Genomic DNA, 26,231 nt, shown 5'->3' on the forward strand with positions numbered 1-26,231 from the left:
TTGAGCATTTATCCTAGTTAGATATTAGCACAATGCGATGATTATTATGAGTATAAATAGCCAAACTGCTGCACAACAAAGCAAGAGGGGATGGCTCAGCATTCTCAGTATAAAGAGGAGACATCGCTTATTTAGGGCTGAAATCGTTTGAGCTGAACCAGCAGAGCTATATATATATTGGTTATTCATTCCTTGGATCTGAGAGTTAGGGTCTGAGGGATTACAGTGCTTTCACTCCAGCTTGACCGCCATGGGGCATTTCTCTTACGGTTCTTTCCACCTGAACAGTTACTTACAAGCCAGTGTTTTACTGGAGAGCACAATTAGCAGAGAATGTCTAAAAGACAAATGACACTGAAAACAAAGCAAAGGGTACCAGGTAAAAGGACCTCCTAGTTCCTCTGCTCTTTCCTACCACAGAAGGTTTAGGAATATCTTGTGCTACCTGCACCTATGCTAATAAAGGTAATGTTATCAGGTACTGAAATCTGCCCTTAGAAACAGCAATCCACTTATAATGGGCTATCAGGGACTGCAATAAGCTTCCCGATTCTGGAATATCAGGTGAGCTGTCAAATTGCCGTAAAAAAAATAATGTCCCAAAGCTACCTATGCTGCTTCAGTTAACAAACTGAGGGAAAAGGTCTACTAGGAGCAATGTGAAAAGGCGATTTTATCACCTGATCACAATGGTAAATAAAACCCTCTGATTTACAGAAAAAGCTTCCTTTTACATTATTAAGCCAGCAGGTACCAATCACTGCTCACACTGGAAAAGACAGCAAATACAGCCCTCCCTGCTTTGCTACAAACTGGATCTGCCAGGCAGACAGTTCCAGCTGGCACCAAGAGTCACAACCTCCAAGGTACATTTGTGCTCATCTACTGCTACCTCCCAGCCATTGCAGAAGTCACTTCTAAGACCTTGCCTAAAGCTGGAGACGAACTGCAAAATAAAATACTGGTTGTTCCTCTGTCAGAAGACAGCTGCATCGCTCCCAGGACATTCATGACAGATACACCCCTGGATATAAAACACAGTTTGGGGAGAACAGCCTTACTACAGAAACTCAGCTATTAGCTACAAAAGTCAATGTGACAACTTGGGCTGAAGTTTTTAGATGCTTCCACAGAAAGAGACCAATGATTCCCAACTAGCAATAACATCACTTTTAAAGAGATATAGTAAAACAGAAACACACTATAACATACTAAGGGAACCGTTGCTCTTTTGGTGAGTAATGGCACATCCACTTTTAAGTGACCAGGATGAACCAGCTCTGCTTTTTGTTTGTTTTTACTGAAGGCTGAGCTTCCTTCCACTCCCACAGATTCTCTTCCCTCCACAGCTTCATGGTGGCTGCTATCTGCTAATAAATGACGATATCATCTTCCTTTTTGCCTACTCATCAGCCAGAGGTGGCTGGCTGAGTCTAATCAGGCGGCAGCCACTACTACAGGCAATGCAGTGTCTTCCACTGCACCACAAATCCTGGCCAATTACAAGCACTTTGCATTTGATCACACCAGGTATTCAGAGTGAGAACGGAGCTGTTGGTAAGCACAGGGGTCTTTCAAAGGTTGCAGAAGACTGCAACTGGCAGCATCCCACAAACGTGGCAGATATATATGGGGCAGCAATGCACATCGCAGTGGGCCGTTAATCTCACCACTCTTAATGCGTTCCTCAGCTCTGCTTTTGCAGCCTGGGAGCTCACACGTTCATTCTGGCAGCAGACTGCTCCTGTAGCTTTCTCTTAGCTCCAGTGTTACAAATAACCTGAGAATCTTTGGATTATCACTGCATTCAAAAGAGGACTCACAGCAGCCTGCTTATTAATCTTTCCTTGTGGCTAGAAGCAAAGGAAAGCTAAGTGGGGAGTAAAACAGCAAGAAAAAAAAAGAGAAAAAAAAAAGGGCTCTTTTGCTGTCCATTCTTAGTAGCATCATAGCTCTTTTTCTTTACAGGTTCTTTCCCTCCCTTCCTGACAGAGAGAAGACGTGACCTAGTTGTAAAGGCTGCTAATAGCAAGATGGTATTGCACTTATGGTGGGGGGTGGGGTGTCACTCAACTAAAGTAATAAGGTCTAAATCCAGAAACATCACAGAAGCCACAATGCCAAGCACTAAAGCATCCAGCCCCGAGGCTAAAATCCAGAACCCTGAATTATGCAGTGAGGCTCCCTGTGGAGGGTACGCAAGGCATGAGGCACTTTGGAATGGCACCTGAACAACCAGCCCACCAAGTGGAGAAGCTGAATTAAGAGGAAAACGCTGAAGGGAAGATGAGAAAAAAATCTGCAACAGCTACGCTTCAGTGCCCCATTAGGCCACTGTTCCACAGCCCAGTACCAAACATAGACTACGCCAGCAGAACAAATGCCCTCTTGAGTGCTATTGCCAGGGACGTAGCATTTGCAATAGTGTCATACCTCATCCCGCCCACTGTTGTATACCCATTTTGAGCTAGAGCACAGGGGAGACCGATCGATCTTTCTCTGCAACTGAAGGGGATTTGAACCCAACACCTCCCATTCCTGAGGAGCACACCCCAACCATGGTGCTCACCCTTCGCTCCCATCCTATTCACCAGTCAGAGAAGGTGGGGGGGCGGGGGGAGAGCACTACTTGTGCTTTCCAACAAGTAAGGTGGGTGAAAAAAGGTGCTTCTAAGTTGTAGTCACTGCTCCAAAAAATTCTTACACATTTTACATAAAACATTCCCAGGGTAAAAAGCACCAACAATTTCTCCAGAGGACGAGAGCACAGGATTCCCCTCCCTTTCCCTCTACCTTGCCCACATTAACGTACCAACTATTATGTTGGATCTTATCCTTGCTCTTGTTTTCCTTGCTCTGGCCCAAAGCATCACGAAGCAAATATCCTGCGCACGTGCACACACACAGATTCTTCCTTCTCCAATTATCTTTCTAAGAAGCTTCCATAGTAGCTTATGCAGAGTTTTATTTGGTGGGCACTTTCTGAAAAAGAATATTGTGTGCCTACCATATCAAGCTCTTCACAGATGGGCAAAAGGAGATTAGTTAATTCATCTTGATCAGACTAGCATGGGACCTGCTCAAGATTCAGACTTTTTGAGAATGCAAAGAAGTATTATGTGTTAGGAACAATTTCCTAGGTAGAGAGCAAAGATGCACTTCTGAGACAAGAAAACACTCCGTGTTTTCCTATTTCATCTGTGTTGCTATTCTGGACATGGCTTTTTAAGCTAACTCTAATATCTCTGCATCCAGTGTCACTCAAAGCCAGAAGGATTGTGAAGTTCTGTTTCTTTTTCAAAGGATGTTTGTAATATACATAGCTGTTAAGGTGACTGAGCCATAAATACATGTGATGGTCAGTGCAGCAATAGAAAACATTTGCTTTATAAATGTATGGCTTATTCTGGAAGGGAATTTATTCTTCAAACAGGCACTCAATATGCTATAAAGCACAGACACCTAGATATGATGTTATTTGCCAAACTGACCTGGTTCCTGCTTCCATGAAGGACAACAAATGAGATCTCCCTCCCTTTCTGTGGGCCAACTCCTTGTTTTGTTTTCCTTCCTCCTCTTAAATAACATACTAGTTTAAACACAAACCAAGGCAGTTCAGAACTACCACAGGAACCGTAGGAATCACCTGTGATAGTCTATGTCCTGTGCTACGTAAGTCAGAGTAGATGGCCACAACAGGCTGTCTTTAAATCACAAGTTCATGGATTTCCAGTGGATGACGTATCAGACTATGATTAGATGAAAGAATTGAGCACCTCTTCTAGGCATTCAAAATGCAACCCAGCAACACACTACACAAGAAAAGAAAGCCTCTTGTAGGCAGCCCGCTGGAAAGTTACTGTTTTGATTTCTACAGAAACAGAAGATTTCGTATGCAGCTCTTACAAAAAATAATACAACTATACAAAAATAAACCAAAAAAAAGAATCTATTTAACCTATTCCAGGCTAAAGTAGATATAGTATCAGATGGTCTGTTGAATTCACAAGTCATGTTTATATTTAGTCAGCCTCAATAAATCATGTCTGACAGTTACCCTGTAAGTAATCTTTCTGTTTTAGAAAACTTACCCATTACAATGACAAATGCAAAACTAGCCAGTGTCAGCGATGATCCACTGTTGATCATGTTGATGAGCAGCTTGAATAAAGGATATAGCAGCAATAAGGCCCAGAAGAGCCAGTTCAAAAGCGTCCACGGTCGTCGGGGTGGTACTATAGGGATTGCTGGGTAGGTTCCTGTTCGGTAGTACTCTTCCTGGAATGCATCCTAGTAGAACAAAGGAGGGCAATAATTAAATTCCCATCTGCCAACAAAATCAGCCATTCCTGACTTTGATGTTCCTCTTTCTGCACGCCTGTAACCACGGGGAAAGATCAAAGACCAAGTCATGGCTGGAAAGCTTGTACTTTGAAGTCAATGAACACACAGCCAAAAAAAAGAGCTTACATTGATGTGTGCATCCTTTCTTTCTCCTACACATAGAAGCCTGAAAAATGGCATGCCTACAGAGTGTAACAAGCCCAGTAAAACAAGAAGGGTGAGGGGATGTACGCTCCTGCAGCAATGTAGACATCACTGTTGAACCTCCTGCAAGGGCCACAGCCACTGGACAAATACCGCTGGTAAGCCAGAGAAGCGTTTGGGCTACATGTTCAGCAGCAGATCCTCTGTTCCCTAATGTTTTCTCCAACCACTGCTCTAAAACAGCATCCGCAGCCCTGTCAGAAAAGGTGAGCAGACACCATCTTATCCTGTACTCCAAAGAACACCACCCCCTCCTGTCTGCTTTGTCCCATAGATGCAGTCTTCTTGTTCTTGTTCCCATGAAGCTTACAGAAGAAAGTTTGGGTGCTGAACCTCTCTACAGACAGTTGAGCATGCAAACAGTTTAAAAATCTCACTGGTTTTGACCAAAGCACTCTCCCTTTTAGTATAATATGAGGAAGATAATGGGGTGAGGTTTGGGTTTTTTTGTTTTGTGGTGTGTGTTTTTTAAAGCACAGAAAACTTAAAATTCAGTACCTTCCTCTAGAGCCCATACGGGTGAACGGCATTGCCTTTAGCAATGTGATCAACCCAAGATATCAAAGTGGGTGGGGAAAAAACCCCTTCCTTGTGGTTCAAAAGCAAAGATTAATAATCTGTTATCACATAAAACCAGTTAATTAACGAAGTCAGAATTAGACTCACATAAAAAGGAACCTCAATTTAGTCAGAATGAACTGCTAAATTTCTTCAAAGAAAGGAATGCTTCATGACAGTTTCCAAAAATTCTGGCAAAGCCAAGATTGTCCTAATCAACCACAAGATGATTATTTCTACTATGGTATGATTTTACATTTACTTACACTCCAGCTGACACAGACAATTCTTTAATTATTTAATGGCAACTTGAGCAATTACAGGCTACTACCATTTTATCTATTTCAAAGGGAACATTTAGCTTTTAAGAGATTACACAGTAATTAAAGCATTGCGCTCTTTTTATTGAGATTAGAAAAATGATGACTGTTTTGCGTATGCGAGCTAGATTGTACTGGGATCACTACAGCCAATTAATTTGCTGTCTTCAACAAATTACACAGTGTATGAAATTTTCTTTACAGTGCCTTGAGGATTTTGGTTTATGACTGGTTTAACACGGAGCTACTAATCATCAGTAAATTGAATTCTACTATATACAGTTAGGTTTCTAAATACTGGTATTACCCAGAAAAGTTAAGAATTTCTGACTATTATTGGTATCGCCATTAGGGGGCCTATTACTACAGACAGCAAGACAGACTCACTTAAAACAAGCACAGCAGTTTTCTCTTTGTTGGCTTTGCACAGCGTTGGGGGCAGCAAAACCATTGACCACATCTCACCAAGAGGTTTGAGACAGATGGAAGAAATATACAACGGGCAAGACAATGTCAATGCCATCACCTCCGCTACACGTTTTGCACCGCTGTGGGGAACAGCTCTTCAATTCAGTTATGATTCCTTACCCTTAAAAACATTCACATTCCTTGCAGAAGAGATCTGTGGGTTGATCTGTCTTCTAAGCTTTTGCAAGGGTGCCTATGGTACCAATCAACAGCTCAAGTCAGCATTTAAACCCATGATGTACCTCAAAATTTCCCTCAGTCACCTTGCTCACATTAAGTTTCTTTCATTTCCCTGCAAACAGAGCTTGTGTTCAGTTTGTAATAAATCCCACCCACCCAAGTATCATATTCAGACATAGAAACATGCTCCCCCTAATGCCCCCACCAAATTTGAGTTACTTCAGACAGTTGGGTGGGTAATGCAGTAGGGTGAAATCAGGGAACATCCATCATCTTGTGAGAGGCTAACTGGATTCTTCCTCCCTGCTCCCACCAGGGAGGTCTGACTGCAGAGGTATGCCACTGCTCTTTCATGAGAAGCCCACAAAGAATGAGTATCCAAAAATATATCCTTTGTTCGCAAACACTGCAGTTCTGTACACTTCCCCTTTTCACTTATGCTTTGCTAATTCTCTAGGGCATTTCAGCATGTACTTTCATGCCATTTTCCATGCTTCTCTTACAAGTGAGAAAAGTTAGAAGCTCACTTTCTTTTTAATGGAAATTAAGATTCTCAAGCAGAACTTCTATTGCAGGCGCTGAGGCTGTAAGGAGTTGAAAAAAGAAAACAAACATACAAGGGCTAGCAGAGTTGTGACTATACAGTACCTCTTCAGACCAGGCACTAAGATGCTCAACCCAATCCTTGTTAAAGTCAAAGGGAGTCTTTCTAGCAATGGCAGAGAAAAGCAAAAAGGAGAAAAGCAAAAAGGAGAAAAGCAAAAAGGAGAAAAGCAAAAAGGAGAAAAGGAGGCAATGTGCAACCCAAATTGCACCTCTGTCATAATTTGGCATTAACTGATACAGTGCTGGCCTTCTGTGGAAGGATAAAATTCACCTCAGGTGAGGAAGAAGCACATAGACATGGTGCTTACTGTAAGCCTGGAAAAGGAAGGAGAACAGTATTTGGTTTAGAACAGCACAGTGCCATTGATTATCTGGCAAGGCCCTGTTCATTAGGAGAAAAGGAGGCAATGTGCAACCCAAATTGCACCTCTGTCATAATTTGGCATTAACTGATACAGTGCTGGCCTTCTGTGGAAGGATAAAATTCACCTCAGGTGAGGAAGAAGCACATAGACATGGTGCTTACTGTAAGCCTGGAAAAGGAAGGAGAACAGTATTTGGTTTAGAACAGCACAGTGCCATTGATTATCTGGCAAGGCCCTGTTCATTGCATTTGAAGCAGTGGCTAAACCAGAAAATGAAGTGCTAAGTAGCAAGAACATAAACACACCAGATTCCCAGAGAGCAGTATCTCAGACTGAGGTACATGTAACTGAGATCAGGCAATGAGGTAAAAAAAAATGGAACAAGCTTTTCTCAAAGACTCTCACTCCTTTACTAATGACAATTAAAAAAAAAAAAAAGTAGTCATGTTCCTTCATGTCCACTAACTGCTGATTTCAATACTCATTCAAGCAGCTTTACATCCCTGATCATCACAAGTGCACCGCACTCCAGCCTTGACCTTAGTACCTGTGGCACGCCCTACCTACTAAATCATGCTATTAGAGCATAATTCAGCACACAGTATGTAAGTCTTGAGAAGGTACTGCAAAATTGTGAAAATCATTGAGAATAAGCAACAACACATGCAACCATAATGCAAGATAAAATAGGGGCTCTGTTTTTCAGTAGCATGCATACCTTGTCTTTGAAACAGAAAGTGGAGTGCTACAACCAAAATAGACAAAGCAGGGGATGAGTGCATATCTTGTAATGAGTTACTGCCCTTTGAATACAGATTTGTTACATTTTATCATAAATATTTACTGACTCAAGACATTAACCTGAAACAGAATTTTTTGGAAACAACACCTAGGTGGCAATGCTGCTTGTTATCCAACCTAAGATCCAATTATCTTTTTAAAGATGCATGGCAGAAAGGTGAAACAGAATTGCGTTTCTACCCTGCAGGTGGCCTTTCATCATCTCAGAACTCTTGAAGAAGTTGTCCCTGCTCTGTATTCTCCCACTCTGATTTTACAGTGACATGGGCTTGTGTAAACCAGGAATGACTGCAATGAAATAACAGTTTCACTAATGTAAAAGAGCTGAAGGAAGAGGAACATGCCACCTTCAGAAAAAAACCAAAACCACTACCAAACCCAAAAAACCCCTAACCAATCAAAAAAATGCCACATGACCAAAAAGGTCTTAATGGAAAGGAAAACCGAACACACATTCCTTCCTTCTATACTTAAATAGGAAACTATGGATTTAACCAACCAGTAAACTAAGTTGTTCTGAAGAAAGCAGGATAGATGTATGCTCTGTTTGTACTAAAAATAACTGAGTGTTTGCCAAAGAGGGAATAACAGAAAAAACCTGAAGTGATTTACTGCAAACTATGTAATAAGGGATTCAGGAAAACAATCACCACATTCCCATTTATGTTCTTGTCTTGTAAATGTTTAAACATTTCTTAGGAACATGAAACAGGGTTACAGATAAAGTCACAGTAGCAGAAAATGGACTTTTGCAATGTTCAGCAAAAGGTCCATTTGCATATATATGCCTGTAGAGAGAGCACGGGCCCATAGGTAACATAATGCCTTTCTGCAGAAAGGTGTTAGGGGTCACGTCTGAATTAGGTTAGTGGCACCATTTACAAGAAGGGAAATCAGAGGCAAAGCTAGTAGATCTACAACTGAGGTCTCAAGATACATTTACTTTTCACATTCCTGAAGCAAGCTGCTTAGAGGGGCTATGAATTAAACCAGAAATAGTCATGGTTTGAAGCCAAGAAAGGCTAGAACATAGTCAATACAGAAATGCTAACATGGTGTTCTGGGTGGAGTACAACAAATGGCACAGCAGAAGTTTGCTGCCCCAGTGAGAGGAAACCAAAGCGTAACTATATTCTATCACTTCTAGATCCAAAGCACTGCTGTATTCCAGTCTGAATACATAACTAAGATCAATTTATTGAAGCAAACTGAGCTGCCAGGCCCTCATGCCTTGCATACCTATGACTCCCACTGATTGAAATGGGAGTGCTGCGTGTATTCAAAGAGCACATCCCCCAACCATTATCTCCTATGTTCATAAAAACAAAACCTATGAGAAACAGATTCTCAAAGTCTGAAGGATGCATATGAAAGTATTTGGGGGGAAAAACAAAACAATCAGCAGGCATCTACAAACACACAGTCATTGTTATTCTGCCCCCTGTGCTGGTTTTGGCTGGGACAGAGTTAATTTTCTTCACAGTAGCCAGTATGGGGCTGTGTTTTGGATTTGGGCTGAAAACAGTGTTGATAATACAGGGATGTTTTCATTACTGCTGAGCAGTGCTTACACAGAGTCAAGGCCTTTTCTGCTTCTCACTCCACCCCACCAGCGAGTAGGCTGGGGGTGCACAAGAAGTTGGGAGGGGACACAGCCGGGACAACTGACCCCAACTGACCAAAGGGATATCCCATACCATATGACATCATGCTCAGCATATAAAGCCGGGGGAAGAAGAAGGAAGGGGGGGACATTCCGAGTGATGGCGTTTGTCTTCCCAAGCAACCGTTACACGTGATGGAGCCCTGCTTTCCTGGAGATGGCTGAACACCTGCCTGCCGGTGGGAAGGAGTGAATGAATTCCTTGCTTTGCTTTGCTTGCGTGCACAGCTTTTGCTTTCCCTATTAAACTGTCTTTATCTCAACCCATGAGTTTTTTCACTTTTACCTTTCCAATTCTCTCCCCCACCCCACCGGTGGGGAGTGAGCGAGCGGCTGTGTGGTGCTCAGTTGCCGGCTGGAGTTAAACCACAACACCCCCATCCTATGTAATTAGGACTCTTAAATGCACGCCTTCTACGCATGCAATGTGAAAGCAATTTATCAGCCTGTCCTATTAATGCTGGATCTTTGCCTTGGTAAAAAAGACAGGCTAAAACAAGGGACAAAAATTTTAATACACTAAAGCAAAATATACCTCATTTAGCCCACGAATTACTTCTTGATTTAGGATGTGCCTTGAAGGGGAGGTAGCTGTGTTTTCTGTATCCTTATGCAATTTTCTAAAGAAGAGTTTTAAAAACTACTCTAACTTGCTTAAGTTTTCTTCCTGTTGCTCTTTAAGTACAAAATAAAGGCAATCATGACTGACAGCACAAGACCAGTTTGTGTCTGGAGAAACAGAGGACTTACCCTGAAAAACAAACAAACGAACCAACACCCAAGCCCCCAGAGCAGGACCACTACACATGCACACTGTAAAGATCTACTAGCAGTATAAATAACTGAGCACTAGTGGCTCGCAAGTGCTGTCTAGACAAAAAACCAACCTTTTCTTGATACAGTTTGTGGAGCCAGTTAGAACATTCCTGCTCATCTTCTGGGACTTCCTCTAGTGGAATCCGCCTGCCAACAGTAAACAAGAGAAATTGAAGAATGTTAAATACTTCGGCTCCCATGAACAGCACTTACATTATACAGACAGATTATCCGACAGGAGACTCACTACATTTTCCACCTTTTTTTAATTTGTGGTAACAGCTCCTAGATCAGCAACGTATAGTTTGCTTCTACAGCCACCTTCAGTTTTTAGATGTATTTGAAATTCAGAAATTTAGATTTCTGAAATAGTAATGCATTATGTTTGAGCTCACTAGAGCCACTTTCTAGATAAAGGTTTGCAATTTTCTCTTTCCAAACAAAGGTTTTGAACAAATTAATTTCTTATCCCACCTATGGAGTTCAAGGCTGTATTTAATCAGCTAGGCATTAGAGAGAAAAAACAAACTATTCTCCTTATACCTAGGGTAAAGCACTCTAGTATTTCTCAGGTAACATTTCCAATTCCTATAATTTTTGTTATGTGCAGCTTGGTTGAATAATTTCCAGAAAAATGGCTCCTATCACTGAAAAACCCTCTCTTGACAAAACAAAGGTTTCATCACATTACGTGAATTTTGGTCAATAATCCTGTGACAGAAAAAAATCCCCTTGTCATCTTCATGTAGGTATGCTAATAGCAATATTCAATAATTTTAAATTTTTCAATATAGCATATGTTTTAATTAATATCCATTAAAAGCAACGCCAACTTAACTTCCTTCAGCACAGGAGAGAGCACTTTTCAGTCAGGACACTCCTGTTTACAGTTAATACATTAAGAGGTGCGACACTACTGTTTTGTTCCTTTATATAAGAAAGCCATAAGATGACAAACATTAGAAGTCAACACAATTTAAGCAGAGACAAACAAGGCCATCCAAATTTTAAAAACTTCTACCGAGTGCAACACCTATAGCACTTCAATAAGCAAATATGGAGGATTTTGAAGAACATCTGTGATGGTCCCCAATTAATTGCCAAAACAAATTTTGCCATGAGGTTTACCGTGCCTGTAAGAGCTTTTCAGGAAGCTCAGAAGGACAGAAGGGCAAATAGCTAGCCCTAGTCGTGAAAAGCAATTTCCATGCTCTGCCAGAATGACTTGCAGCAGGCTGGAAGGGTATAAAGGAAGACACAGCAAGATGCACACCGCTACACTGCTGGAGGAATGGCTCGCACAGGTAGGGCCAGCTGCTCCTCCATGAACACTAGCCACCCAGGCCAGGTACACCAAACACAAGGCCACTACGCTGAGCTACCCTTGAGAGCCAAGTGGGAATGCAGACTGATGTTGCATCCACGAGGAATCAAGAGGAAGTTTCTTTTTACCCTTGGGCAAAAACAATTCTGAAGAAAATATTTTTTCAAGCAGGCAGAAAAGGGGAGGTAAGAAGAAAAGGTTGCCCTACTCCACTTCATGTCAGTACCCAAGATAAACGAATTGGACCAGGCAATTATAGCTATAATGGGGTTATGATGAACTCCTGATCACTTGTGGGATCACTTCTAGGCTCCTATGCTCCAACCCTAATCCATCACATACCATGAGTGCCTGCAGCATGGTGCTGCTCGTAGAACCTGGCCTGCGAATAAGGGCCTTGGAATTGGCCCATTCTCATTAAGATTATGGGAAGCCATTGGGGTAGTCACCACTGACAGAAATATTAATGATACAGAATCCAGGTAATTGTTTTTTCATTAAACAACCTCCTTCTCAGTAGGGAGGGAGCAGCAGTCAAATACATCAACAACTACACCAAACAGAGATGGGAACAGTCCTGAGCCTGGCCTCCACCTGAGTGGGAACTATCGTGCCAGAGACAGGTGTAAAGCCACTGCATCTGAACACTTAGTAGACATTTGGTATTCTGGCCAAGTGAGTGAAAAGAGGCCCCACTGTTGCTGCTGATCTGACAAATAGACACACAAGTGAATAAAAAAAAAAACCAAACAAAAAATCCTGTAGAGCTTTATAGGGTCCCCACATATTTACAGTCACAGAACTTTTCAAGAAACCTTTCTCATCCCATGTGAGTTTTTATCTGCAGTTCTGTGAAGCCAGGTTGGCAGAGATTTGCTATCCATTACCTACTTGAAAATATTTCCTTACTTGTGCAATTGTGACTGCAAGTACACACTTCTGTAAGCCAAAAAGGAATTAAAATATGGATTACTTGCCTTACATATAAATCTGCATGATATTTCTTTCCATTTAGAACTCCCAGCAATGTTGGATTCTCATTATTTCTAAAATTGAGGGTAGAATCGTAGACTGCAGAAACTACAAGAAGAGAAACAGGTTATGTGATTACTGTAGTAATAGAATGGAAATAAGTCAGTCTCTCTCAGACAAGGAGCATATTTAAATATGAAGTCATCAGCAATAGCACCGTAATTTGAGCTGTCACCAAGGTAAAGATGACAATGGAATATTCAACATGCAGGTTTTAAGAAGCCAAGTAACCAGTGACCCTTTCAGGAACTGCACCAGTAGAATGGAAGGGTTTGCTCTCCACCCTTGTCTCCTTCCCCATCAGGTGCAGAATGCTGGGCATAGGGAACACAGTTACGGTTTCTGACAGTTAATATACCTACGACACCCTAGGAGTCAAATGGTTGAAAAACTATTAGCTTTCTCAACTCACTGTGAATGACACAACTCCCCCCCAAATCTGGGTAAATAACCAGGCAGACACACACTTTATAAACAATGAACAATATATACAGTTTGACTAAGAATAGGTAAAGTCTGTGTGAGACACGTCCTACAGCAAGAGGGCTTAATGCAACTATGAATTGCTGGGGCTCAAGACAATCTCCCCTTCATGTCCATTATTTGATAACTGAGGCACTTGCTATAGGGCAAAGGAATAGGCAGAATAACAGACCACGTCCTGTGTGAGCTGGGCTGCTGCTATGATGACATGCAGCTGTGAGGAATATAACATCCAAGTTCCACAGGAAAAAACTGCAACCAAACTTTCAGCCTCGAGAAAACACTGCTTCTGCAGTTCAGGACTGTGCAGTAACAGTAAAAGTATTTGCGAAGGTCATTCGTAGTTAAACTAAGCATTAACAAGCACTTTCCACAGAAAAAGCGTTCACTGTTTTAAATGACAAAGTGTTTCAAAAGAGTTTCTTCGAACACATCCTTAGAGACACTATTCTCCTGATGTCACAAAATCACCAGAGAGCAATTGATTTTCCTGATGCTGAAACCAACTGTGCATCATGGTACGAATTCCAAGATCGATGCCAGCAACAAAACTCCCCCCCCCCTCCTCAAAAGTGACTAACATGCACTTCACGTGTAGCTTGCTGTATTTTAGGTTTGCTGCTCCAGAGTTTTGCAATAAGGAACACTGTGATGAACCTTTATTGTGGGAGCTCTCGACCCACCCAAGAAAGCCTTTGATTACACAGAACAGATTTGCTTTTGGTTTTGAAGCCTCTCTAGCTATGAGAGATAAACATGGCTTGGTCACAACATTCAGCCCCCAGAAACTCACCACAACATTTGTTATTGCAAAACAGAATTCATAGCACAGAACAGAACAGGCTGGCTTCAGCGATGAAGTAAATCCTGAAAACAGAGGCCAAAACCCTGTCACTGCATACAGACTGTATCGCTCATTAACAACTCTATTCTTTTCCTACTACAGTTGGGTTTTTAGCCCAAACTCAAAACTACAACACATAAGCCAAAATCTACTTCAAGCACACTACTCTCCCTGTACAATATAAGTAGGAAATTACTTTTTTTAAATAAATTATCTACCTCCATTTTTAAGCTTCTTAGCGTAGAAGGATTTCACTAATCTACTCTAATTTACTAATCCAATGTAATTGAAGGAAGACAAGAGCTCAGTTTGGTTTATACAGGGTAAGCTTCTTAGTTTATTCTTTAATAGCATGAGATTATTCTAACGACAACAGGGACACAATAAAGGAAAGTATGATGTATGGAGCACTTGTTCTCTCATCTTTTAGAAGACGTCTACATTTGAGTTTTGATATGAATTGGGTGCTTGTTCAGACACACTGGAAGATGTTTCTCCTGTTCTGAAAAAACTTCTACAGAGTCAGTCAGGAATATCTTTATGTGCTGGTGGCCATACACAGAGTTTTCCTTCACTCCAGAGAAAAAATATCCCATTCCAATTTGAAACTGGTCTGTAGTTTGATATTCAGTCCAGTGCTGTTTATTATCACACTGAAATCTTTCGGTGCGAAGCAATGCCAAATCCAAGACAATGATAGCATATGCAGGAGTAAACAGACCTCTGTTATATCCAGATATAAAATAACTGAAGACTTAAGCTTTTCCATTTTGAAAGTGCAGGAAAAGAACAACAGTAGAAATGTCAAAGAAAAAGACTGCACGGAATTAAAATTTGCCAGAAAGCTTCCACAGCCAAAGCAGCACTAGCATGCTGCGTGACACACTGGAATTGTTTTTCATTAAATGTGTATTTTGTAATTACATAATTAGAACTGGACATCTCATGACTTTCTCATCCAAAAGCTGAAAAGTCCAGAAATTTCACATTCTAAACCAAGTGAAAAAATTCCACAGTATCTTGAAAATACTGCAACCTTCTTGCTCTCAGAATAATTTAGGCAATGTTTGAGAAGTTTTGCTTCAATTGTGAAATAAAATATTTTCTCAAAAAAGTTATCTTAAACATTTTTTTCTTTAAAAAACAAACACAATTCAATATTTGGAAGCCTTTTCAAAGGCTCAGAACAGATCATAACTTAAAACAAAATTTTTCCAGCTGAATTGCTATTTTCTGACAAAAAAGGCTAGGTTTTTTGTTTTGTTTTCTAATCTCTGCCCAGCTTTTATATCTTTAACTTTTGGTTCCTTGTACAGCATTCTGACAGAACGCTACGTACTTAAGAATTTAAGATTTAATTTCTTAATTTCAACCTAAGAAATCTTTGGATTACATACATAGAGAGGATTTTTCTTACTTCAACTGTCCTCCTGAATTTCATGCATTATTTTGTGGACATGGTGGATTATGCCAGAATGATCATCTGACAAATCAACCTACAGGCAATGAGTATGCCTACATACAGCTTCATACTAGCACAAAATGATCTGAAGTGAAGACTGGGAAAGGGAGGGGAAGAGACGGTGGGATTCACTGTACTGCTGGTATGACAGCCACCTTAGAATCATAGAATCATTAAGGTTGGAAAAGACCTCCAAGATCATCGAGTCCAACCATCAACCCAACACCACCAGGCCCACTAAACCATGTCCCTAAGCGCCTCATCTACACGTCTTTTAGATACCTCCAGGGATCAACACCCAACCGCGGCACCCGGAAACAAGACACAATCCTTTGATTTAACATTTCATTGCTCTGGTCAGCTTGATCAAAAATCACTCATCCTCTCAAACTTTGTAGCTTGCTTGGAAGGATGACCAGGAGCCTCACTAAACATTGAAAAAAAAATCCAGGACTAAAGTGCACTTCATGGGAAAAAAAGTCATTGCAAAACCCCCAAAAACACTGTCATATTGAACATCACCCTGGTTTTATTCTCATGCGTTCCCTCTAGGACAGTAGTTCCCAGCATGCACAATTGGAGGAAAAGGCTGACAACTTGGAGTTATCTACAATCCATCATGAGGCACATTTTAAAATACAAGTCTTAACTAAATCAAAACAGCTGAAAGGAACTGCCTGATATACAGCCAGGCAATAAAAGTAACAGTTAAATATATCTTTTGTGATATTTATGACATTTATTTTTACTGTAAGTAATGGATGAGTGTTTTAGAAACAGATCTGTATTTTCATTTGCTTCCATGAATAGTACAGGTAGCAAACTCTACAACCTAACAGCAATTTATTAAGATGGCAAACAGCTTCTAGAAATGAAGTTCCTGGGGACTGCGTCTGTACTACCAAACTGGTAGAGATGGCCACCGATGAAAATATCAGAACAAGTTCAAAAAATATTAAAAGCACTCCTTTAAGAATCAAAACTGTGTGCAGAGATCTGAATTTATGAAAGTAAGTCTCTGAAGAGAAAATAATTCCATTATCACTTATGAAAGAAAAGAGTTAGGAGGGAACGTTCTTTACTTGTTATTTTGTGTGAAAGACATTTTTATCTGAATGTATCTGCTTATGCTGACAGATACGGCACCACTGGTATGGAGGCAGTTTCCCATGTATGCACATTAAATAAACGCCTTCTGAAGCGAAGTTTTTCAAAACAGATGGACTTGCCAGACTGATGTCACCACTGCCTGTTTCCAACAACTGCACCGGGTAGCATCGTTAAGAGTTGATACAAAGTTTCAAAAAGGACCAACCTGTGATCACTGCTGTCCTGGGTGAATTACCTCTACAGCCACAGAAACCAGCATCCACCCATCCTATAGTACTACAGCCTCAGACAGGTTGAATCACACCCTCGTCAGAAAGGAGGAACAAAGAATAGAGGAAAAGAAAACACTGACCTCTGTCACGCCCAGCTTGGAACCGGATCCAAACATTTGGCTTGCCTTCGCTGCTATGTCATGCTGCATCTATCTCCCTTAGCAAAGCACTCCAGCCAGGCCCACCACACTTTGTGGAAGAGCAGAAAGTGCATTAGCCTAAGTGGCAGGCCCCAAAATGGGCTCAGACAGCCCAGCTCCAGTCTCTCACTTTCAGAGACGTGCAGGGATACCCCACTGCAGACTTGGCCACTGAAATAGATGTGAATCGTACCGCAAGAGAGACAGGTCAGCCTGCAAGAGCCATTCTTGTAGATCGTTAGAGATGTTGCTGAACTGAAGTTATGAACATCTGCATGTTGCCATTGCTTCTTCTGCAGACAGAGCAGCAATTCAGCAGTCACACTGATGCTGTTTGGAACAAGTAATTTGAGGCTGTAATACAGGGATACAGTCACTTGCTGGGCCACATTATAAGGCAGAGCATAACAATGAGACTCTGGGGATTTACAGTGAACAAGTCAAATAGTATTATTTATCAACGTAAATATTCAAAAGAAAAAAAATGCCCAAATTACTACAGCATATAGCCTCTGCATATATTGACACCTACAACAACATGTTACTGCTTATAACATGGGTACCAAATGTCAGTGCAGGTTAACAGAGATAAGTGGTCAAATCCTATCAGTATTCATGCAAGAAAGGAATAATTTCTAGACAGAACTTACATTTCTAGATTATGGACTGTCAAAACAGACTTCCATCACATTCTCTATTCAAAAGGCATTTACGGACTTCCTTGTTACCTGTACATATTAATGTTACAAGGAGCTCTAAAAATAAGATACTGTTTACAAAGGCCTTTCAAATGCTCTTCACATGTATCCCTTGCCTCTATAGGAGAGAAACATATAGTAACCCAGACAGTAACTCTTATTATCTCCCTCTCATTGCAAAAAGTGACAAGGCAAGTAAAGCAACATACCCAGAGGAATTTGCAACATCGAGGTGGGGTCATCAGCTCTTTCCCTCAGAGGTTTGTTCCTTGGTTTTTTACGCTACACAGTTTCAACAAAAACTATCTATGAGAAGTTATGACTCTCTGTGCTTCTCCTTGAACCCTCACAGGGAAATATTACCTTCTTATTAGCCTTACCCTGTTTGACCTAGCAAGTCACAGCTTCTGGATTGAGGTAGTAACATACACTTCCCTAAGTGTATAAGTAATCTAGCAATCTCAGTCTTCTTTTTCTGAAGGTACTTCAAATATTTAGGATCCTAAGAAGTATTACTGCAGTGTACCACATGAATGCCCAAAACTTTTTATGTCACTTGGGTTCCCTAAAATTGTTTCCTTTTGAAACATTTTCCCACAAATCAGCTACTTGTCCACAATCATACCATGTTTTGCTTGCTTTACAGAGAGTAGTGAAAAGAACAAAATCACCACCAAAATAGCCTGTCCCTGATTCACAGCTCAGGGCATTGGAGGTCACAGAGTTTTGACTCAGCTCTTCTTCAATACCTCAAGTCTACCTCCCCCCGCCCTCAGCAAAACAGTCATCCTTATTCAAAAGGGAAGGTTAAACTGTGCCCTTAAGGGAGTTGCTGGATGCTGCACGTAACTTACGTCTTCCTTATGTATCCGAAAAGATCCAAGCTATGCTATCCATTTTGGGAGCGGGAAGTTGTGGATGCCTGACAAGCTACAACAGTGATATCATCTACCCGACTTGCAAGAGGATACGTAGAAGAAACATGACAGATAGCAAGACAGCTGACTGCAAAGCTTTTTTTACAGCAGCTATCCCAGATATGCCACATGAAAACATGTCTTCAAAGACAAAAGAAGCTTTGACATTAACTTCAGTCAAGCTAGAACATTTTCTTCTAAACCACTAACCACTTCGTCTTTCTTACATATCAGCCTTCTAACAACACACAAATCTACCAAACCCCAAAGATACTGTAGCACTATGGCTACTTAGTACTGTCCTTCCTTTGCCCGTGAAGTACACAGTAGAAGACTTTGATGGATTGTATTAGTCAAAGAAAATAACTTCAAAGGCACATGTGCCATATTCTTACTGATGTCACTTTAAAGTTAGCAAATGCAAGTAACCAGAAATAACTGGGGGGTGGGGAGTTCAGAACAACATTAACAAAGAAAAACTTACTCATGTTCTGTAATGTAGAAATAATTTATTTATAAATTTCACCTACATGTATCTTCAGTCGAGGTCTACTCCCCTTTCCCAGTTCCACAAAGAAACTCTAAAGACTACATCTATACAGAAATTTAAAGCAGAATATTTTTTTGATTTAGAAGTGGTGTTATTTGAGGCAGATATTTACCACAAGAAAATATTTAAGACACACTGCCTCAGATTCTCTAGTGATGCATTTGCTTCATTTAGAATAGGATTGCTTAGTAAATACTAAGAAATATTATCCTTTGGTAATAGGTACGAAACACGCAACTTGAGTTCCCCGACACAGACTCACAGTAACAGAAAACAAAACAAAAATGAAAAAAATAACCAAGTTGCCCCAGGACTTTGTTAGTAAAACCTAATCTTTAATTTTCACAGGCTAGTGGAAGAAAGGTCAGAAAGGATCCCAGGGCTTTTCCGCTAGGACACATGCTACAGGGGAAAGAAGAACATGGCAAAGTGACAGCAGTTAGATGAAATAACCATTTAGCATTGTTCCTTGTGACTTTCCTTACCTACATTTCTCAAACACTGCACAGTGACAGCAAATCCTTTCGTTCGTGGCAGTAGGTGATACTTGAGCTTGGGCAGGCCTTTGGCTTCAGCTACCTGCATGCTAATCTGGTGCTTCTGTTCTGTGAACCTTGTGCCCTCACAATGAATCAGGAACTAAAACCAAGAGAGAACTACAGTTAGACAGCAGCTCAGGTCTTCTACATCTGTCTGACCAGAGGCCTCTCTAATTCCCACCAACACAGCCCAAATGAACACTGCTAGCAGGGACAGGTGTAGCCACATACACATTAAGGTAATTTAATTGCCCTGGAGTAAAAAAAAAAAAAAAGCCAAAACCAAACCCTCTCAATTGCCCCCACCCATCCAACCTGCCATCCTCTGGATTGAACTCTAGCCTTTAGGCTTTAACATTTGCTGTGCTGCTTGCCATCAGAATGACTTGATTTCTCTAAATGAGTCACTCCATCTCTAACGAGATGTTAGAAAACACTCAAAACATACCTCCTGTTGCCAATCTCTCACTGATGGTGAGGTGTTCGAGTGTCATGGTATCTAAAACTTCGTAAGTGTCTAAACCAAACACATTTCTAGGAAATGTTTCAGTGCCCAGCTTGCTTCCCCTCACTCCAACGTCCTTGCTTTCACTATGGCATGAGGACCACTGACAACTGCAGACAGTAACTTTGATGCCAGTGACTGAGCTGATAACAGATGTAAGGCAGCAGATGCAGGACAACTGAAAGCCTCAGCCCATTATGAACTATACAGTGGAAGTGCTCAGACATGAACAATTACAATTTCGCCACTGACAGGCAGGGGAAAGCAGACAGATCTTTGGAGATTTACCGCTTGCTCATCTGCTTTCTGCCAAGCCTGAATGCAAACTAACACATCAGAGAGCATTGCCAAATCGCACAAGCTAAGTCCTCATAACCCACAGCAAAGGTTTAGCCAACAAAGACAGAGAGACTGAAGAAAACTAGCCAAGTAGCCAGCTTCAGTTCCAGCTCATCTAAGAGCACTTTTACTCATGTAACACATGCATAATGTTAAACAGCTAGATGAAACATACAGAAACTGATGAGGAAATCCTTCTAGCCCACTTAGCATGCTCTGTCTTTCTACCTTCCAAGGTGCTATTGCTGTGCCTTTTGACATTATGTCACCATACAAAGGCAAATTAAAACTCCACACTGCAATAACCCCAGGTGTACATCAACTGTGTCTCTCTTATTACAGGTATAGCTCCTTCTTAGTAATCTCTCTACAGCAGTATATAAAGGATGGTGCTGGTTTGTGCCCACCAATTAGTGCTGAACTGCCTAGCTGTACAGAAAGGCATTCAACACCTTTTAAGAGTCGCAGAGCACAGGCAAATCCCTGTGAGAGAGAGTAGAACTAGAAACCAAGAATTGTCCCTTTGCTAGAGAGCCTCCTGCCTGAAAGTCATTTAATCATTATCCAAGCACAGAGCTTAGTTTCGATTGCTTAGTGCTCATTTAAATCAATGACAATTAAAAAAAAAAAGTTTTGTTTCAGAGAATGAAAGATACAGCACATACGTCTTCACTAGGAAACCGCTTCTTAAGCAATAGTTTCTGTAGGCCCTTGTGAGGCTGCTTAAGGTACCATTTCCTTAACTGAATCCCTCTCTTGCCATCACCAGCTCACGAGAACAGGATTTTTCTGATTACTGAATTCAAAGGTTTTTCATTTCCAGACTAGGAAGTGTCAGGCAGGCTCAATACTAAAAAATGATGGTGGTGCAAAAAGTAACACTTTCCTGTTACTGAAAGATAACACCAAACCTTTCCCTGTAACACAGCCGATGGCCCCAGGGGCCACTTCTCTGACCAGGTACGTATCTGTGGCTTCCACTTCTACTGGGCCATGTCTGACCTAGCACCTTCAGAGGAATGGCAGAATCACAGGGAAATGGAAGGAGAAAATACTAGTAAGAACTCAGCAATCTAAGGTGAGAGGGGAGCTTACGTAAAGAATACAGCTAATGTGTTTCAATACAACATTGTCACATGCATCTGTTACACCGCCATGAACCCCTGCATCTACCCCTCTCCAGCTCCTGCATTTAGAGGACCACAAAGTTTACTGAATGGATCACAGTGGAGGTATTTTTGCAGTAACATCTGTAGGGACCCATACTAGACAGGAAGAAAACAGACAAGACAATTACATGGGAAATTCAAGAGAGAATTAAATTCTTAGAGAATACTCTCCTGATGCTGCCAGGAAGCTCATGAATCAAAGTTCTCGGGCGCAACCTGGAGACTATCACATATTGTCCATGTCCTTCATCCCTCCCAAGCACTACAGCACCTCGCACTCCACTTATTAGTCATCACTTACCCAAAAGTTCTCAGGGTAGTCCCGGAGATTCAGCAACTTCTGCATGACTGTTTTCCGATCTTCCTCCCACTTACGCTTGCAGAAGACTATCTCTAGGAAATACCACATCCAGCCAATGATAGGCATGTAGGAGAGCTCCTTCTTTGCAAGCACTTTGGAACTCTGCAAGACAGAGTCAAAGCAAGTAAAACAGTTACATCACTTAGAGTTCTCTGTGGGTATGACACATGCACAGTTAGACACTAACATACTGATTCATATCGACCAGTCCCAGTTTAACACAAGCGCAAAACAAAGAAGTTTTTCCTCATACGACAGAATAGTCAAATCTAATCTCTGCATGAAAGCAAGACTTCCAGAATTAAATATATATATGTGTATGTGTATCTACCCTACTCAAACCCTGAAATGCAAAACACAAGCCAAATTCCTTCAAACACTGAGGAATCCATGCAGAAGACCCAAACCACATAAAACGAAATTCTTAATTCAAGCAGACCCTGGGCAGTGGCAACTCAAGTTCCTTTAAGATATCGTGCAGCTATACTTCTCCCCAAAGATGGGACATCTCACCATGACAAAAAAACCCTATTCTGAATGAGAAGCAGAGTCACAGAGCCATTGCCGCACAACAATGTATTGATCCATACACATGGTTTACCAATGGAAGAAACCTTAAACAACACTCGAAACAACAGCAGCAATAAAAATACTTCATTTGTGTTTAGGTTTGTTTATGGAAGGGCAGAAATACTTACACTAGTGAATTTCTCTTCAAAGCATGCTTCTGGAGTAAAAAACAAAACAAACAAACAAAAAAGTACTGTTCCTGTCTCAGAGGTGTGACAGACATTGAAGTGATTTGTCCAGACCCTCCAGAAGAAGTCTATGGTTTATCAAGCATTCAACAAGTTTCAAATCTCAAATCCTACTCCAGAACTTAACTCCGTGATCGTCTCAGACTGATATCCCTTTGGGCAGGAGAACTGATTCCATTTGCTCCTTTCCTATCTTCCAAGCCATCCCACCTTGGTGAGCTGCCTTACATTTCACTTTGTTATTTAATGAATAAAATGGCACGTGTGTGTGCGTATATACAGAAATTGTTGCTTCAGCATTCCCTGAAAAACAGTGACATTTTCTTAGAGGATAGATGAATTACAGAATTACAGTCCACTTTCTATCCATGGTATTATTATAAGCTATCCCACCAAAGTGCTCTGCAGATGGCTTCCAGGACATCGCACGTGACTAGTAGGAATTATTTACTGGTAGAAGTTACCATCAACAGAAATGATTTGCTTTTATTTTTTTGATCACTGTTGTTCATTTGGTTACTAGGGGAAGAGACTTGACCTAATTCTTTATCTCGGCTCATTTCTCTCATCTGCTCTCCTCCCTTGAGAAAGAAAATACCTTAAATAATTAAGCTATCTAAAAGCTCATAAGACTGGAAGGCAAGTGCACATCACATAGCTTCACTAGCAACTGTTACACAGAAACAGAGCAGAAGATGACATGAGACAATTCCATTTCTAAGAATGCAGGAACCATCTCTGTCAAATGATTTAACACTTCATAATAAAGCACTCCCTCTTGATCATTTCAGAATTTCCGCGATGGGCCCAGATCAGGACTCCAAACCCAGCTTTCCCACAAGAAGCAGCCGTAGGATTCAGCACACTTGTTGCCATTTCAATTTCAAGCCACGTTGGATGTTAGTCCCTATTGCATGGCAGCAGCAACGCTGAGCCCAGCCTCCTCTTCCAGTTCTCCAAACTGGCCACAGAGAAACAGGCTCTCCTCACACCGCTTTCCTTAGCTCTGTTTTTTTCCCCACACTACTGTTTTTCCTTTTCTCAGTTACTCTTAATACAAGTAATTTTCTTATTTCCAACATAAATGTAAATAGTTCTAGCAGGTATCTTTAAAAGCCTCCAAAGAGCATTTTTTGTTGAAGGCCCCATACAGTATAGCTTCCATTCAAAGCACACAGACCAGTTCATATGCTCTTCCACTCCTCTTCCCTGTACATGCCTGAAGAAGACAGCTGAGCCAAGGCTTTGCCCCAAGAAACCCCAACACATGCAAAGTGTTTCTAGCTGAGCAGGGAGAGCTAGAACCTTAGGGAACTACTGCCCACCTCAGCCACAACCAGGGCAGCTGTCAGCTGCAGCCTAGTGCAAGCCACAGCACAAGGAGGCAAACAGCAACAGTGTCACCCCCCCAAAATAGAAAACATCCAAGCTCTTAAAAGTTTATTTACAGTAAGTGTTCAGTATCATAAGACCTACCATAAACAAATCTAAGTGTGCTCTGCATAGCATGTTCAAGGCCTCCAGAGCAGAGAGTCAGACAAGACAATCTAATAGTCCTCCCTCCCAGACTTTTAACACACAGGAATCCTAGTTCAAAAAGCAAGCTAAAGTAACTATTTCACCATAGCTATTTTCTAATGTTTGGCATATTTTAAAAAGCTTATGAGTTAAACAAGGGGCAGGAGAGAAGTTGCCACTCTTGGTTTTTTTTCCCCAGTGAAACAAAGAAATGATGTTGTGAGCTAAGGTGTCACATAGCACAGGTATAACCACAAAAGCAGAACAGAAGTTGAATTCTTCCCCAGGGCGCGTTCTTATTCATTTTCTGTGCCGATACATTTTTAAAATTAAAAAGTGCTCTTTGAGACACATGAGTGTACGACTCCTTAGATGCACATAAAAAGAAACTAAATCACCTTATGCTATTTTGTGCACCCCATCTATTCTAGGAGTAGAAGGAAGGCTAATGACACAGAACTAATTAGAGAAAGGAAACTCTTCAGTGTATTATACTGGCAAGATTGCTCTCGTGTGGGAGGAATACATTATGCCTCCCCTCAGAAGCTACCATCTCTCTTACAATAACTAGAGCTACAATCTATTCTGTTTCAGTCGTCTACCCATGCACAGCTCCTGTGTAAATCCCTGAGGGGAAAAATGCAGCTCTTGTTGACGTCGGCCACTAACTTTTCCTTTACCAAAGTGCTTTGGTAAATATGTGACAGTCACCTCTAACCTTCAAATTCAGCTTGTTCAACAGAATGAATTTCATTTAAAAGTGCTAATTTATTCCATGTAAGCTGCCTTCTTGAAGGCAGTCAAACATTTTCAGTGCTCAGAACTGTGTAATTCCAACAGATGTTTAATGAAATTATTGCTGGATGGGGACAACTTGTCTACAGCAATAGCATTTTAATCCAAGTTAATTTCTTTTGGCCAAATTTGTTCAGATGGAAATACCCATGAAGTTCTCCTTTTGTGAATGATTGCACTAAGATCACATAAAAAAAATACAATTTTTACAAGCTTAGTTTAGAAGCATTTGCACAGCTATGCTGTCACAGAAAGAAAATCTTTATTTATATGTCCAGCCTCAGTTATTCAACACCTCTTGATCACAGAATGAAACAAACAGCATGAAACCAACCTGCAAGCTGAGGACGTCTAACAAAATTTGTTCCACAGTTTCAAAATAAATTCATTGTAGCTGCAAACCATTAGCAGCAGCAATTTGCCTCATAACTTATTTGCTCTCCAGGCTGCCCTCAGCATTGACATACTTCTGATGATTCCACTTGCTCTATTTTTGAAATATAGTACTCCTTCATATTATACTCTCTGGGACATCAAGATGGAAAGATATGTTTCTTTAGTCCCTCAAAGCTATGATTCCAGAAATTCAGTTAGGCTCCTAATTTCTAATGCTTCATATTGAATAAAACTTTTCCATGTTGGAAAGGTAACACAGCAATATTTTAGAGGACGTATACCCAAGCATATGCTAAGGTGCTATGTTAAATACAAATAATAATGTAGTTTTGGCTGCCTACATGAACAATTACTTAACTTCTATTTATATATTAAAATGTACAAATGAACTACTGTGTTCACACACCTATCAGTCCCATACAATAACCTAGCAGAAGTCTCTTCTCACACCTGTATTTAAGGACATGCTCAGTTTTTCCAACAGCAAGCTTCAACGTAAACAACTTTTAAATAAATTTGGGTTTCCTGGCATATGGAACAGATAGTTAGGGTTAAAAATTATTACATGTGCTTAGCAATTTTTTATGAGAAATTTAAAGCAAGATAGTTAACAACTAGTTTTACATAATGGTTTTCTGCCTTGTCTACCCTGCCAAGGAATAAACAACTATGGCCTCTTTTGGAAATGCGCATA

At 40.9% G+C, this 26,231-nt stretch overlaps 1 protein-coding gene across 1 annotated transcript in view; it reads right to left on the reverse strand.

Annotated features, from left to right (window-relative positions):
- AGPAT4 (1-acylglycerol-3-phosphate O-acyltransferase 4) overlaps positions 1-26,231 on the reverse strand; it is a 75,606-nt gene that overhangs the window by 8,504 nt on the left and 40,871 nt on the right. The window contains exons 3-7 of the mRNA XM_009290009.2: positions 22,011-22,172; positions 19,643-19,796; positions 12,627-12,729; positions 10,397-10,472; positions 4,092-4,290 (exon numbers count right to left, since the gene is read on the reverse strand). Of these exons, the coding sequence (XP_009288284.1) occupies positions 4,092-4,290; positions 10,397-10,472; positions 12,627-12,729; positions 19,643-19,796; positions 22,011-22,172 (694 nt within the window). The remainder of the gene's footprint in view (positions 1-4,091; positions 4,291-10,396; positions 10,473-12,626; positions 12,730-19,642; positions 19,797-22,010; positions 22,173-26,231) is intronic.

Source organism: Aptenodytes forsteri, unplaced genomic scaffold (assembly GCF_000699145.1).
Source record: "Aptenodytes forsteri isolate BGI_AS27 unplaced genomic scaffold, ASM69914v1 Scaffold122, whole genome shotgun sequence".
NCBI classification, from domain to species: Eukaryota; Metazoa; Chordata; class Aves; order Sphenisciformes; family Spheniscidae; genus Aptenodytes; species Aptenodytes forsteri.